This window comes from Schistocerca americana, chromosome 6 (genome assembly GCF_021461395.2).
Source record: "Schistocerca americana isolate TAMUIC-IGC-003095 chromosome 6, iqSchAmer2.1, whole genome shotgun sequence".
NCBI classification, from domain to species: Eukaryota; Metazoa; Arthropoda; class Insecta; order Orthoptera; family Acrididae; genus Schistocerca; species Schistocerca americana.
In genome coordinates this window covers 603,435,703-603,451,047 of record NC_060124.1, presented here as the reverse complement: position 1 = coordinate 603,451,047, position 15,345 = coordinate 603,435,703, and the positions used below count along the sequence as shown (strand labels likewise).

Here is a 15,345-nt window from a genome sequence, read left to right as displayed (position 1 = left end):
TTATGAACACTACAAAGATCTATTGACAGGGAATATCTTGTGTGACCACTTCAAAAATCAATACCACCCTGGAATATCTGCTAGGAATTTGATAATATTATAAACCCACAACAATTCAGGCAAGGAATAAATAAGAGCTTCAGAAGATCTATTAATTTATAAAGATGTTTTATGTTATTTGCATCTAATCCTACTTCATTATTTTGCTCAAATAGTTGGAGCTGAACAGCTCCTTAAGCTCCCATTGTGCTGGCGGTGTATTTTTTACTTGACAAATGTTTTGAACTGTAACAATTATACTTTATGGGTTAATCATTGTGCCTATTGAGTAAGTGAGCATAAATATCCATATTGCTATAAAGAAACTGAAGTATTGTCCATGAACTTTCAGATGTACACTCATGATGGCTGATGCTTAAAGTCTAAATCTTCATTGTAAATTGAACAAACTCCTAACGTGCTAAATAACTTCCAAAAGCCAGAATGTCTTGTAAATATATAGTGACAAATCTTTCTGCACTGGCCTCACTTCATTTGTATACTGTGTACAACAGCAGTATACTTTTTCTTCCATTTGCCAATGCCATCACGTTTCCTCTTCAGTACAGTTGTATCAATGAAAGCACAAAGAGTGCCAGGAGAGAACTCTCCAAGTCTTTTCAGAAAGTGGTCTGGTGGTAGGTAATGTTTCATAGAGTATGGAATTGCAACTTCTGTTTGTAATGTTTGAAGATGTCCGTCTTCTTCTAAAGAAGATTTCTTCTGGTACCAGGAACATGATTTGATTTTGTAGCCTGTTCATTTGAAACATACGACAGGCACTTTGTTTGGATGTGTGGTTATTAGTATGCAAGACCATAAGCTGGTCTTTCACAGTCTTTATATCCAGATGAAAGTTGCCTTCAACCATGTCCAACGATTTGTCCAGAAAAAACTGATGATTAGGGTCACTATTTTTGGGAGAAGGACAAAATTATCTTTATTTTATTCCTGAAAGAAACTTCACACTTTGCTCTTTTTCATGCAAGAAAGATAGCGCTGTTCATCTGTTGCTGTTATGTTGGAAGTAGGTGAAGACCTATTTTTACAGTTTGCCCAATCTCATCTAGGCTAGTCAAAGTATATTTTACCTTACTTCTATTTTCTGAATAGTGCACACATAATTGTGTTCATGACTTGGAAAATCAGCTGTAATCATTCAGCAACTGCTGTGTCACCATTGATCCACATGAAAAAAATAACTGTCTTTGGTGGTGGCTGTTGTGACAGTGCCACGACATTTAACAGTGCCGCCACGACAGTACGCGCAAACGGCGATAGAGGCGCTCCGCAACTCGGCTGAGCGCGGGAGCGCCACCTAGCTACGAACGGCGCCGGCCGCATGTCATGGCATGGCAATCGAATAAGAGATACTGAGTTGTTATCATGTAACGAGCTATTGTTCCTAAGTGAGTGTGTTTGAATATCCACGCAATTATTGGTGATTAAAGGTTATAACAGTGGCAGTGATTGGTCCTGACCTTATTCAATCTTACATGCATGGGCAGCAATCATCCTCTTATTTATACATCGTTTCTGATGATTTCATGAATTGTTCTTGATGTTTTCCTCTTGAGATGAATGCCATTCTCATCCTTCCTTTTCACACTTGCTTTACAAAATGTTTTGTAAGCTTTTTACGTTGTGCTTCCATTCTTTCAGACCCAACTCAGCATACAAATAAAACTCAACAAACTTGTCTTTTCTTCAAAATGACTAATGCACAGGTACCAAAGGGCAAGAATAAGTTGCTAGGCTACTTGAAAATGAGTTGGGTCCAGTAGTGGGAGGTAGTGGAAGTGAGATAGGGAGCAGAAGCCAAACAAAACAGTCCCACCTGCAGGTTTGATGAGCAACTTGGAATACATAGACTGAAAGCATATAGAAAACAGTACTTTCCAGCTTATTACTTTGAAGCAAGGTTTCTCCAAAATTGTGTACCAGACAAAGAAAATCAATAGAAACAAAATAATGGGGAGCTTAGTTTTGCTTAATTTGTATTACTAAGTGACTAACACAGTTCCTATCACAGGTTGCCTGTCTAACAGCTTCCAGCAGCAACAGAAATTTCATTTTCAATATTTCATATAAGTATTGCCCTAATTTAAAAATTTAAAGTGCTGTCATAATCTGTGAATTAAGAGGTATAACCTTATGTTATAGGTTTATCAAAATAAGACAAGTATTGCAGTAATAAGCCGTGAGGCAGCGTATCTTACAACGCACAAATTACGCACACTATACGCATCCAATATTTGAGAATGAGAACATTTTGTGACGTCCTTCACACTTTACGCATAATTTCAAACCTTTTTGAAACTTTTTCTCAGTGAGAACCACCATGAAAGGAAAATGTATATCACTAACTATGTTTTTGCTGTTCATGCAGTCAAACTTCAGCATTAGGCATGGGATTTTAATTTATTATTTCCTTACTACTAGCTCTATTTGCAACAATCCTTGCAGACAGTATCCATATAATACAGGATGTAACTGCAAAATTACATCATTCTACAACACATGGTTCAGGAGATATGACAATGTGACATCGTAAACATTGAGATGTGTGAAAAATTAGATTTTGATTAGAGTGGAACACAAAATAACCAGACTATAATCTTTCAGTGTTTCATAATGAAAGCACTTAGTGACTTCCATCAAACTTAAAATGTAATTTCAAACTTTTTCCCGTGAACATGTTCAACATCAAATAATTCAAGGTGGCGAAGTTGAAATTCACATAAAGAAGCAGATTTTCAGAACTTCTACAACACAGTTCATTCAACCCCATTCCAGTGACTATTTGGCTGGGCTATTAGGGCTCAAAAGGAAAGATAATTAACAATGAAAAAGGGAGTTTGGTGGTGATAGATAGAGAAAGTAAAATTTACAAAGGCAAGGTATGGAAGGGACATGTTATACGAGAATGAGGAAGCAAAATAGAGGTAAAACAAAGATCGGGGAAATGCTGGAGACCCAATTATCTTCTGTGGAGTTTGAAAGCGTTGTTGTAATCCAAATGTTCTCAGTGGGGGGACAGTTGCCTAGATCTATGCACTCATGCCACAAGGCCACTCTCCAATTTCTGCCATTCCATAACTTTGATTTCCATTGTCACTTTGAGGAGTGTTAGTGTTTTAGTTATGATATTCAACTTAACGTTTTCTGATAGATCATCATAAGTACTCTGAAGTGTATAAATAGCCACTCAGTGTCATTAAAAGTTATTGAAGCTCTGAAAATGAGTAATTCACCAGGCACAGACAAAACTCCTGTTAAATCTTATGTTAAGAGCACTACAGTATAGTCGCTCATTATTATTACACTATTGTTTGTTTCTAAAATAATTCTAAGTGAGCAGAAAATAATCTGAGCCCCTCCCATGTATGAATACTTAAAAGAATAGACACAAAATTGTATTCCAATGTTACCAATAGTTATCTGTTGCAGTACTTTAGAAAATTTCCTAAAGTGGAATAAAATAACTTTTTTAGAGAAAATATTTTTTTCTTTAGATGTGAAATTGATTTGGCAATGAATACACAAAATCACTTACAGGGAGAGGCAATGAAATATTTCAATTTTTTGTGTATTTGATGCTTTTAATGTTCAATGTGCCATTTCCAGTTTCTGGAATACCTGAGGTGACATGAGATTTTTTTTTATTTTGAAGGTTTTTAATGAAGACTTATCTGTTACCGAGATGCAGGTGTTGCTGTTTCTAGATACTTTAGTCTTTTAAATTCGTAAATGTACTTAATATTGTCAGTATATACAAGTATTTCTGTTACGTTCAGAAACTCATCATAGCAAATATGCTTTAGTGCAGAAAGTTGATGTGGCTGCTTTCATAGTTTTTATTCCCTGTGGGAAATTATACACCAGTGCCACTAATCAGTCCATCATTAAGGAAATAGTATTACTATTATCTTTAATGACATTAGTACTATTACAATGTCTCCCTTTCATAACTTGCTAGATGTTGAGGTAAAGAGGGAAATCACTGGGGCCTCAGTTGAATATGGCTTGTGATTGTAGGGAGTTATTTGTTGATATGATGGAATCTAGTATTGATGTGGGAATAGCTCACTACATACTAAATAGAAGATATACTCAGTTGTGAACATGTTTGTAAAAAAGATAAAAAATTGTTGAGTCCTTGAGGTAACATGCATACGTGCGCGCACGCGCGTGCACACACACCCACCCCCACACACACACACACACACACACACACACACACACACACACACACACACATAAAAGATAAAAAATTGTTGAGTCCTTGGACAAAGCCCTCCTTCAGAGGTAACATGCATACGTGCGCGCACGCGCGCGCACTCACACACACACACACAAACACACACACACACACACACACACACACACACACACGGAAAGCAGGTTGGTAACAAAGAGTATTCAGTTTTCTTCAGTTTGAGCAGAACATGGTCAAGCAAACACTACAAGACAATAAATTACCAAGGTAATGAAATCTTAGTGGTTTTGTGGTGCTGATGTCAGTAGTATACTGTGACAAGTTTACAACTTAATTGTTGACATTGTACTGCAAAGCATAAGTTATTTTTAGTTGAGGATTTCAAAATCAGGTATTTATGCCAAGCATAATCTTAATGTGCTGGATGCACTATGTTTCATATGAGCAAATGCCTAAGAAATTGTCGTACAAAATTATTAACACTCATGGGATTTCCTAAACGGTAAAATTGTTGCCATATTTTTGATCAGAATTTTTTCCCATGCAAATTGCAATCTAGCAGAACTTGTGAGCCCTTCCCATGTTGATTTATTCATCCTAAATTCTGGACTTATGATATCACTAGTATTTGTGTACCTGTTGCCAATGCCTTTGTCCTAAATATCACAGTGTCTTTTGTCCTGTACATTTCATTCAAAATAGTATCCAGAGATTCTATTTAAATCCTTCCTTTCCATATGACAATATTAACTGCAATCTTTTGAGCTCTGTTTCATCAGTCAAGGCTCTTTTGGAATTGAACTGCTGTCATAAGGTCCCTTTTTTATTTTATCCTTTCTAGTTTTTAAAGGCATGACCAGAGGAACTTAATGTCAAGTTTATGGATGTAACTGTTGATGTGTGCAGACAGTGTCACATTTTCTAAAACATACTGTCATGCAGACTGACGTCAGCAGTTTAAATAACTGTCTCAGAACTTAACCTTGTCTTTACATTGTTCATGTGTCACACAATGAAGTAAAGGACATTTTTCTGTGCTTTTTATTCACTGAAACTGTATAAACCTTGTTTGCTGGTGATGTTTGAGCTCTCATCTTGACAACCAGAGTTCCAGAATTAACATATACAATTAATCAATACTGATACCAAAAAAGGAAAAACATACAACTTTAGGAAGGGTATAAATAATTGCAAAAGTGGTGAGTAGTGAAATAAATAAGTGTAAATATTTCTTCTTTTCTTTCGGGTTGCTCATTTTGTGAAACTGTTTTACTTCAGTGTATGAATAGAAAAGAACTTTCCCATCAGTTGTGCCAGAATATTTTCTTTATGTGTTCATTTTGACGTCATACACTACAGTAACATAAAAATATATTTTGTTTTCATTGTGATGATCTGACTGCAGTTTTGTAAGTGTACATGTATTCATGTCATTGATGTCTTTGTTACAGGGACATAAATTTCTTTATTTTGTTACATGTATGCTGTTGTATTTATATGTTTTTTATTCATTACAAATGTTCTAGTGTTTCTATAGTTTCACTTTTTAATGCCTGAGTTAGGAAGTGAACATTACAGTTATAATACTCACACAGAACTTTACATTATAAATTGTGTTCTAACCTATAAATTAGATTAAGCCAATTCTAATCACAGTTGTCTTATTTATTGAATTCTCTCTCGATATAGTCCTCAAACATGAGGAGAAAAACCGTGACATTTGTCAGAATCTTGAGTAAGTGTTTATAGTGCTTTTGTTGTCAGCTGTATTTTTACTGGCATTTATTCCCCCTGTTTATCATTCCAGATCATAAATACTAAATGTGAAAAAAAGTGACCAGTTCTGTCTGATGGCTTTTCCTAGATAGCGTAATGCATGATAATTTGCTTGCTCAGTATAGACATAAAACATTTCTTTGTTCCTTCCTTCTCTATGTAATTTTGTTTTAACTCGTAGTTGAAGTGCCATGCGTATGAGTTTGCCTTTCAGTTGATACACAGCACAAGAAGACAGCAAAACACGATTTACTAAGTGTTCAATAAATATCAGCGTAACTCAAATTTATTAGGGGTTTCATACTGATTAAAAAAAATTAAAGACAAGTTTCATCTTGTTCCCCGTATCCTTCACTTATGATGGTAGTCTGTCTGTCTTCGTGGAGAGAACCAAGTCAGTTCAGTTTACATGTTATTAATATAGAATTTCGGTTCAGTGAATGAGACATACTATACATGGACACCATAGAACGATCTGGCATGAAAAGAGGTAATGTAGGAAAATAATATTAATTTTTGTAATGTTGGAAGTAGCTTTAGCAATTCACTGAACTGAGACAACAGTGCTTAATCCAAGATGTGTTTCTGTAGACTGTGTTTTGCTGTCTTATTTTGCTGGGTGTCACCTCTTATGTGTTTCATTTTAGTATTGTTTGCCCTGCTGAGGTCCTAAAAGTATTGAAAGAACTGTTATTATACCATTACCTAGATTACTTCGAACTAATCTGATTTATGCTGCTGATTTTTCCTTTTCGTATTTGTAACTAACTGGGTAAGACAGCAAACTAGCATAATGGCTAAATAATGAAACAGAAGCACAGTCATACAAAGAGTGTACCCATGTTGGTATAATGCCATTTCGTGCTCCACAGGGAGAAAGGACAGAGCTATTAGGATGCTGAAGAGTGGGGAAGAATTTATGAAATAAGACACGCAAAAATAAAAATACATTCTGGAAGGATTTCCATCTTACTAACATAAATGATACCTTCAGCTCCAGACTTATATGTACTGCTGTTGTAAGAGAGCATTTCTGCATTATTGGAGCTCTCTTCAGAGTTTGCCACATGGTGTTCTGTAAGGACTTAAGCTAAACTTTCAGGTTCTCTTGCACTCTTATTTCAACTCTGTTGAAAATGGGCATGAAGTAACTGCATAGAGAAAGAGCCCCCCTTGCTATGATGTCATTTTCTGAACATGTGTTTGTTTTTGTCTCTGTTATACAAGTGTAAACAGTTGTAAATGTATTGTGCATTGACTGTACAGGCCATGCAGCACACCACAGTGGCAAGGACAGTTTCAGGAAGTTATCACCTCCTCCTGGTCTGGCTATACACATACTAACAGCATATTACAGCAATAGACAATATCCATAGGAGACTCCAAGTGAGAAATGTGTGCTTGGAGGGAGGGATGGTCTAAAAGTTTCAGAAATATCCCCTCTACAATATTAATTATGAAACTTCTTGGCAGATTAAAAATTTGTGCTAGACCGAGACTCAAACTTGGAACCTTCACCTTTTGCGGGCAAGTGCTCTACCGACTGAGCTACCCAAGCATGAACCATGGCATGTTCTCACAGGTTTACTACCACTAGAACCTCATCTCATACCGACCAAACTTCACATAAATTCGCCTGTGTAACTTGCAAGACTAGCACTCATGGAAGAAAGGATATTGCAGAGATATGGCTTAACCACAGCCTGGGGGATGTTTCAAGAATGAAATTTTCATTCTGCAGTGGAGTGTGCTCTGATATGAAATTTCCTGGCAGATTAAAACTGTATGCCAGATTGAGACTCAAACTCAGGACATAGAGAAAATGGTTATTTCCCCAGTTATTGTATAATCAGGTACACATTTTTGCTGATCCAGGTGGCTGGAAAGCAACCACCCAAAACAAAAGTAAGTCTGTGGAATTAAAAACAAATTCAACATTGTTAGCATCCTTTCAAACCAGATGTTACCGATAGGACAGTGGTTCCATTTCAGTAAGAATTAACACTATTCCACCAATATGGAGAGGGACTAACTGTGGGTAATTGCATGCTGCATTGCTATGGTGTTAAACCATATCTGTAAATAACAATAATATAATAATGTAGCTTTTTAATAATGTGTGATAATATTTACAAGTACACAAATTACAAAAGTCTTTATTCCTGTAGTTTGTCAAGGGACTTGCACTCTGTCATGGCAGAGGCACCTATGCATAAAATGCTCTCATTGAAGAAGTGATATCTGAAAAAAATGAGAGATTTTAATCAATAGAGGCTAACATAAAATATCTGCTAAGACTAGGCACTATGCACTGTGCTTTCTAAATACTATAAGTGATACATGTGAACTGATAGACAGGAAAGAATATTGAGGTTGAAAAGAAAAGTACTGTAGAAAGCAATTTTTTAATTTGTGCAAACAATAAGAATATAAATCATATACAAAATAACTATTGGATATTTCAGTTATTAAATTTAAGACAATGTTAGCACCTTGTAACACAAACTAGAGAAGAACTGACAACAGGGAATTAATTGCTAACAGCAAATGAAAAACTGTCTACAAACAACTGTTGAAGAATATGGCACACGAAGAACTGTCTACGAATATAGTGAGATTTGCAATCTAAAAATAGTTACTCAAAAGAGGGAGAAAAAGAAATTTGACTGTCATCTATGAAAAATTTAAGTTTCAACCTTAAAAACTCACTAAGATCATGCCAAATATTTCTGTGGATTAAAATTAAATAAATAGTGCAGTGAGTCTTACAAATTCTAATTACTCAAAAAGGCAATAACACTACTGCAATGTAAAGCATAAATATGAAAGAACTTTATTGATCACCCATATAAAAATACAGGTTGTTTCAACATCTTTTTGTCAACCATCTTGTGGTGGTAGATCACATCATGCGGAACAACTTTTGTTAGAGACAAAATTTTATCTGACATTTTGCAGTGGTGCTAAGCGTCTTTTAATATTCCCTGACCCTAGGACAACGAGATATCACTGAACTAGCAGCATCTACTAACAAGGTGTGATGTATACTATTGACCCCTGTAAGTTGATAGAATGATTGTCAACAATAAAGCCTTTAGAATGCTTGTCTCTAACAAAAATGGAGAAAGAGATTTTAGAAGTGAATCAGGAACTTTAATTTTGTTAGGCCTATCCCCTTTTATATGGACCAGATGACTGGATTATAAGCAACACACAAGGCATTTGCATGTCACAGGGCTCCTACACCCTGCTGCCTCTCAGGGGCATAACTAAAATAAAAAGACAGCTAACATCACTGGGAAGCATTTCTGAACTTTTTGTCTCTAATAAAAGTTGATCCCCATGACATAATCAATCACCCCTGGATGTTTGGTACAAAGACTTTGAAACACCCTGTATATTAACTGCCACATTTATATCTGTTGTTTTATTTTCAGAAACTTTATTAGTTTTGGGCTCTGTAAATTAAAAACATACTTATGACACAAATGTATTATTATGAGTTCCGTCTGTCACAACACTTACAGAATAATTTTTGGCCATTTCACCATAAACTTATTCTGATACTAATAACTGTTTTCCAACTTTCCTCAACTCTTTCAACTGAAGACTGAAAATATTTGAAATTTTGCCGGTTATATATTTCAAAAGCTGCTGCATACATTGATCTCAAAGTACACTAACATAGTTTCATGGATGTAGCATTATTAAAAAATAAATTGTATTATTCATGATTAGTCAGTTCATTGGCATTTTGTTTCTTGTAGAATTATTGAAACATTGTCAGGGAAAGCGGTTCCTTGTTTTTGTATAATAAAAAAAGTCTTTAATAGTTATGGCAGAAATTCTGAGGCTTTATAATTACGAATTTGAAAGAAAATTCAATAATGCTAAACAGTAGTTTCTTCTAATACACAACATATGAGGGGGGACCCAAAAATAACCGGAATTTCTTTCTAGAAAGCATATACTTTATTGTTTTCAAATACAACCTCAATCTCCTTCAAAGTTCTCTCTATTAGCCTTAATACACTTGTCCAAACGTTCATTCCAGTGTTTGAAGCACCTTTTAAATTTGTCCTCTTTGATACCTGCTAGCACTTCCATGACATTGTGTTTTATGTCTTCCACATCCGCAAAATGCTTCCCTCTCAAGTCTCTTTTCATCCTTGGGAATAGCAAGAAGTCCGAGGGTGCTAAATCCGGCGAATAGGGCGCGTGGGTCAAGATAGTCGTCCTTGTTGAGGCCAAAAAATGGCATACGCTGAGAGCCCTGTGCGCAAGAGCATTGTCGTGATGCAGGAACCACACGCCAGAATCCCACAAAGCCAGACGTTTTCGCGACAAACTACTGCGAAGCCGTTTCATAACCTCCAAATAGAATTGTTGGTATACTGTCTGGTTTTCAGGGACAAATTCAGAGTGTCGAGCTTTTTTTTTGGTTGAGGTGAGCCAAGTGACTTCCATTGTGATGACTGTTGTTTACTTTCTGGATCGTACCCATAGCACCATGACTCATCACCCACCTGTAATGATTTTGTTGAAAAAATGTGGATCTCATATCGAGACAGGCTTGAACGTGACGATCCCTTTGATCTCCGGTAAGAAGCTTTGGCACGAATTTTGCTGCCACTCTTCACATGCCCAAATCGATGGTCAAGATGCGCTGAATTGAGCTCCAGGACAACACGGACAAGTTCTCGAGTTGATCGATTGTCCTGCGTTGATCTTCACTGATGAGACCACGGATTTTGTCGATGTTGTCTTCGCTTCGAGCAGTTGAAGGTCGACCGGAACGGGGCTGATCTTCAACCACCATTTCTCCCTTTTTAAACTGAGAAAATCATTCATACACTTGTGTTTTACTAAGAACATGGTCTTTGTAAGTGTCTCAATCATCCCAACGGTTTCTGCTGCGTTCTTGCTGAGAAAGAAACAAAACTTCACTGCCGCACGTTGTGTGTAAGAACTAGTCATTTCCTCGTGTCACGTCTGCACTGTACACACACTCAAAGAACTGCCAAAGAAACCACACTTCTCACTGTTGGGTGATGCTGTTTAGCAGAATGACTCAACAGAGCTCCTACTACAACCCTCAGGTGGCGCAACCTGCTACTACAAGTACACAATGTGCAGTATTATGATTCCGGTTACTTTTGGGTCCCCCCTCGTATCTCACTTTCTTTAGTTATGTATTACACAAAATCGTATCCATCCTCAAATGTTTATATTGTTGCAGTTTTATACTATCTTGCTCATTATCTGTTGTCAAAGTTCAGAACTCATTGATTAAATTCCCATAAAAATTGTTCTGAAGTGTTTTTTGTTGACAGTTGTTTTTGGTAATCCATCATGATACAATTGAAAACAAGTTAAGACTAAGTGGCTTATATTATTTCTCTTACTCAAGCAGTGTATTCAGTCACTGCGATGGTCTAATATGAGTATTTATTCTTTCTAATGACATTGGCTTGATTATAAAATATGTTGGGGGAAAAAGAATGAAAATGAAAAAATCAATGAATGAGAAAAAGAAGCAGTCTGGTTATTCCGTATGTTCTCCTGAGTTCTTAAGAATGATGTCTTAAGGGAATCAATTACATATTCTTGCAGTACTCCTTGTCAATGGCAGCTTTAGTCCCAGACATTGTTTGTGAAACTTTTATGTTTTTTTTCTGGATCTTGTAGCAGGGGTTACAATACGACAGGAGCTGTATTTTTATTTTGTTTTCAGTCAGTGTAAGAGCCCACAACAAGGACATGACCACTGAGGAAATGAGAAAGCTGATTGAGAGGTCAGTAATTTGACTTCTAAGCTTATTCTCACATGAGAAATGACACTTAATTATTTTTTCCAGTACTTCTTGGTAATATAAGACACAGAATTTTGTTTATGAAAACAATCAGTTTGCAAATTAAGAGAAACTGTATCACTAACAGAAATATTTAAAGTAATCGTTTCTCGAATTATATGGCAAACACCTACTGCACTCTAAATCTCTATTACTTTAAAAGTTACATATTCTTATTTTTCTGTCAACACAAGACAAATTAATTTACTTGTGGAACACATTTGTTCAAGTAACCCTCTGTGTTTGAAGATAATTTTAAAATCCCTTTTTAAAATCCAGATTAAAGAATATTATTTTTGTTTAGTGTAATTGAATCAATTCATATTCACCCTCACCAATGAACGAACTCCCTAATAAATTATGTTGTCAATCTGTGATCATGGCACTGCATGTTAATCAAAAGAAACTAGCAGCCACATATTATACCAAGAGTCTTAATGGTAGATGATTAGTTAATTGGCATTTCCTCATATTTTTAGGTCAAGTGTGACATTATTTCAGTCATTTTATGTCCTGGAAAAACTTCTGCACATATATGCATTGCTGTTTGTAAGACCCATATAGTCAATTTAAAGATGAAAATGAACTTAAAGAATTACAGAATATGAAACTTATATATTTTGGTAGGAACAACTGAAGTTGAGATAAGCCTATTGAGGAGTAGAAAATGAAATAAAGAATAGCAATAATAAAAACTAATTTAAATTTTGCAACAATGCAAATGATAACCGAGAATAAGGAAATGTGAAATAAGTGAGAAATGAAACTGAACCATATTGAACAACGACAGAGAATATAATTTTCCCTATAGATTATTGGACTGAATGGTGCATCAGGTGAAGAGCTCTGTGAGCCTGTTGTACAGATGTAAAAGTGAAAAATAATATACTGCTGGTAAAACAAAACTTTACCAGTACAGAGTTTTTGAGGTACTGCTATAAATGAAGTCTTCTGTTCACAATATTTACCCATCACATTATGAAAAATCTATAGGAACGCATAATTTATGCTCTTACCAGTTTTTTCTGCTATTTCAATAAAAATGGGAATGGAAATGTGAGTAAATCTCTGTTGCATGTGAGACTTCATACTGGATTGTTCTAACTGCATAATAGACATCAAATATAGCCCTTTTATTTGACAACTTCATTATCAAATCAGACATTTGTCTTGGGTCACTTGATCATAGAGGAAGACAGTAATCTTAAAATGTGCCTGAAAAAAAATTGGTGTGTTCCTGTTACTCAGTTGATGGTTTGTGCATAATTGCTGCGAGGGTGTATGTGTGTGTGTGTGGGAGGGGGGGGGGGCAGAGTACTGTTAGTATAGTGGTATAGGCTGTTAAGGTTTTAAGGTTATTTATATTACAGAAAGCTAGAAAGGAAGTTTCATTTAGATTTTACTCAACAGCAGAATGTGTGTAATAAATGTCTTACATTGTGTTCCATTTTGTAGCTTGTGCATGCTCAGAGGAGTACTTGGTATTTAATAGGCATGCTTTTTGTGTGGTATTCCTTAATAACTTTAAAACATGCAAATGTTTTGAAATTTCAGTAGGGAGGCCAGTTTGGTTACATTAATTTTCAGAAAAATTTGTGCAGAGAGCGCATTGCACTTATTTTACAAAGAAACAGAGTGCTTCCTTGTAATTTATCAATTTCACATCAATTATCTTTTTGATACAGTTGTATGTATTTTAACACATTTCTTTGTGTAATATGTGGTTGCTGTTGCAGTAGTTACTACCCTTTCCTTTTATGTAACTTATGTGTTGCTTGTTGTAAGTGTGCCTGCATTATTATAACACCATTTACCTCTTTTTACATCAACCTTCTCTTCTTTCATGGAATGTTCAACAAATCAGAAAACCGTAAGTTGTAGATTGTTACATACTTAGTACTAAATAGCTTTTCATAAAATAAATAATGATGCTTGCTTCTGTTTTCTAAATTGTTTTGTTGAGAGTAGCTTTCAGGCAGCTTAGGATATAATGCTCAGAGGTGTGATTGAACACCATAATTTCACATTTATTACTTGCTCTCTGCAACTTCCGTTTTGGAATGAAAACCATATGTTTATTTGATACCAAGTGCTTTATGACACTTGGAGAGTTAAACTTTTTAGTGGTTTGTCTTAGCATCTTAGGAACAACACCCATTATTCAGATTAAATGAACTGCCTGTTACTTTTAAAATAAAATTAGTCTTTCTTATAAACCAACAGAAACTAAAGCATTGTAAACAAGTCCTTTTCTCATGACATAGAATGCGCACAACAAGGAACCCAATAACTCGAAATTTTGGAAGTGTAATATGTTGCTTGACTTTTCTTCAAATGTGCAGTGTTGAAATTTTAACAATATACCCCTCTGTGCTGCACAGCGCCTCTCTTGTAGTGTCTGGCACTGCAGTTTGATGAGCATCTACATTAAGTTATTGTTTCTCAGGTTATTTTTTATGTCCTGTGCATCTTATAGCTGACTTGAAATTTTTTTAATGGTCACACTACAGCTTCTCTATCTGTTATTGCTTATCAGGCTTTTAACAACTTTCATTTCTGCATTATTTCTTTTCCAGTTTGAATTTTCAGCAACAGCTTATGACAGCTTCTGTTGGCACAATAGTCCTTACCCAGTGTTTTTTCTAAGCAATAGTTTAACTGAGCTTTAGTATTAAGGTTGATTATAAACTCTGAGCCTTGAACAGTATTCTACTTCCATTTTAAGTGTTGTGTATTAAGGTCCTTATGTTGTTATTGTTTAGTATGGTCACTCTGCTTTTTCCCTTGGTTTACAATTTTTAAAAATTGCTGTCATAATCGAGTTTTATTTTAGCTGACTCAGTCACTTAGATCACTGGTGAATTTCTGGTTCCCAGAATGCATATTTTGTATTATTGCTGCCACATATGGTAGTTGCATTTATATTTTTAAAAAAAGCCACATTTTCATCTTTCAGGGAATGTTTTATATTCATTCTGGCTTACATTTATGAGAACTTGCTGTCATATACTCTGTGTCAATAAGTGTGCATATATGTAAGTGCACACACACACACACACACACACACACACACACACAAAACTCTTTACTTGTATGATGTTAAACTTATGGATGAATTATTTTGAATTATTTTACAAATGGTGTCAGGTTACAAAATACATTTAGCACCTTAACAGTTTTAAATTCCCCCTTTCTGTATGCTGAACTGTTTTAATCTACTTGGATATTACTAATAAAAGAGAGATGCCTATGTCTACAACTTCTAGTTTGAGTAGGACTTAAGATCAAGGATATACATTGATTACAATGCATTTTTTATGTAAACAGCAAAACTATAGTTGTATATGGAACAATAGAAATTATATTTCTCAATCACTGTGTCAGAAAATGGGAATCTGATATTTGTAAGTTAATTATAAAGGAGATTTGTTTGTCAACTAATAACCCAACATTGATGGT

The 15,345-nt window shown here is 35.4% G+C and overlaps 1 protein-coding gene across 1 annotated transcript in view; it reads left to right on the top strand.

Moving 5' to 3' along the window:
* LOC124619387 (Down syndrome cell adhesion molecule-like protein Dscam2) overlaps nt 1–15,345 on the top strand; it is an 853,562-nt gene that overhangs the window by 808,761 nt on the left and 29,456 nt on the right. Inside the window, exons 35-36 of the mRNA XM_047145731.1 lie at nt 11,769–11,829; nt 13,751–13,756. Of these exons, the coding sequence (XP_047001687.1) occupies nt 11,769–11,829; nt 13,751–13,756 (67 nt within the window). The remainder of the gene's footprint in view (nt 1–11,768; nt 11,830–13,750; nt 13,757–15,345) is intronic.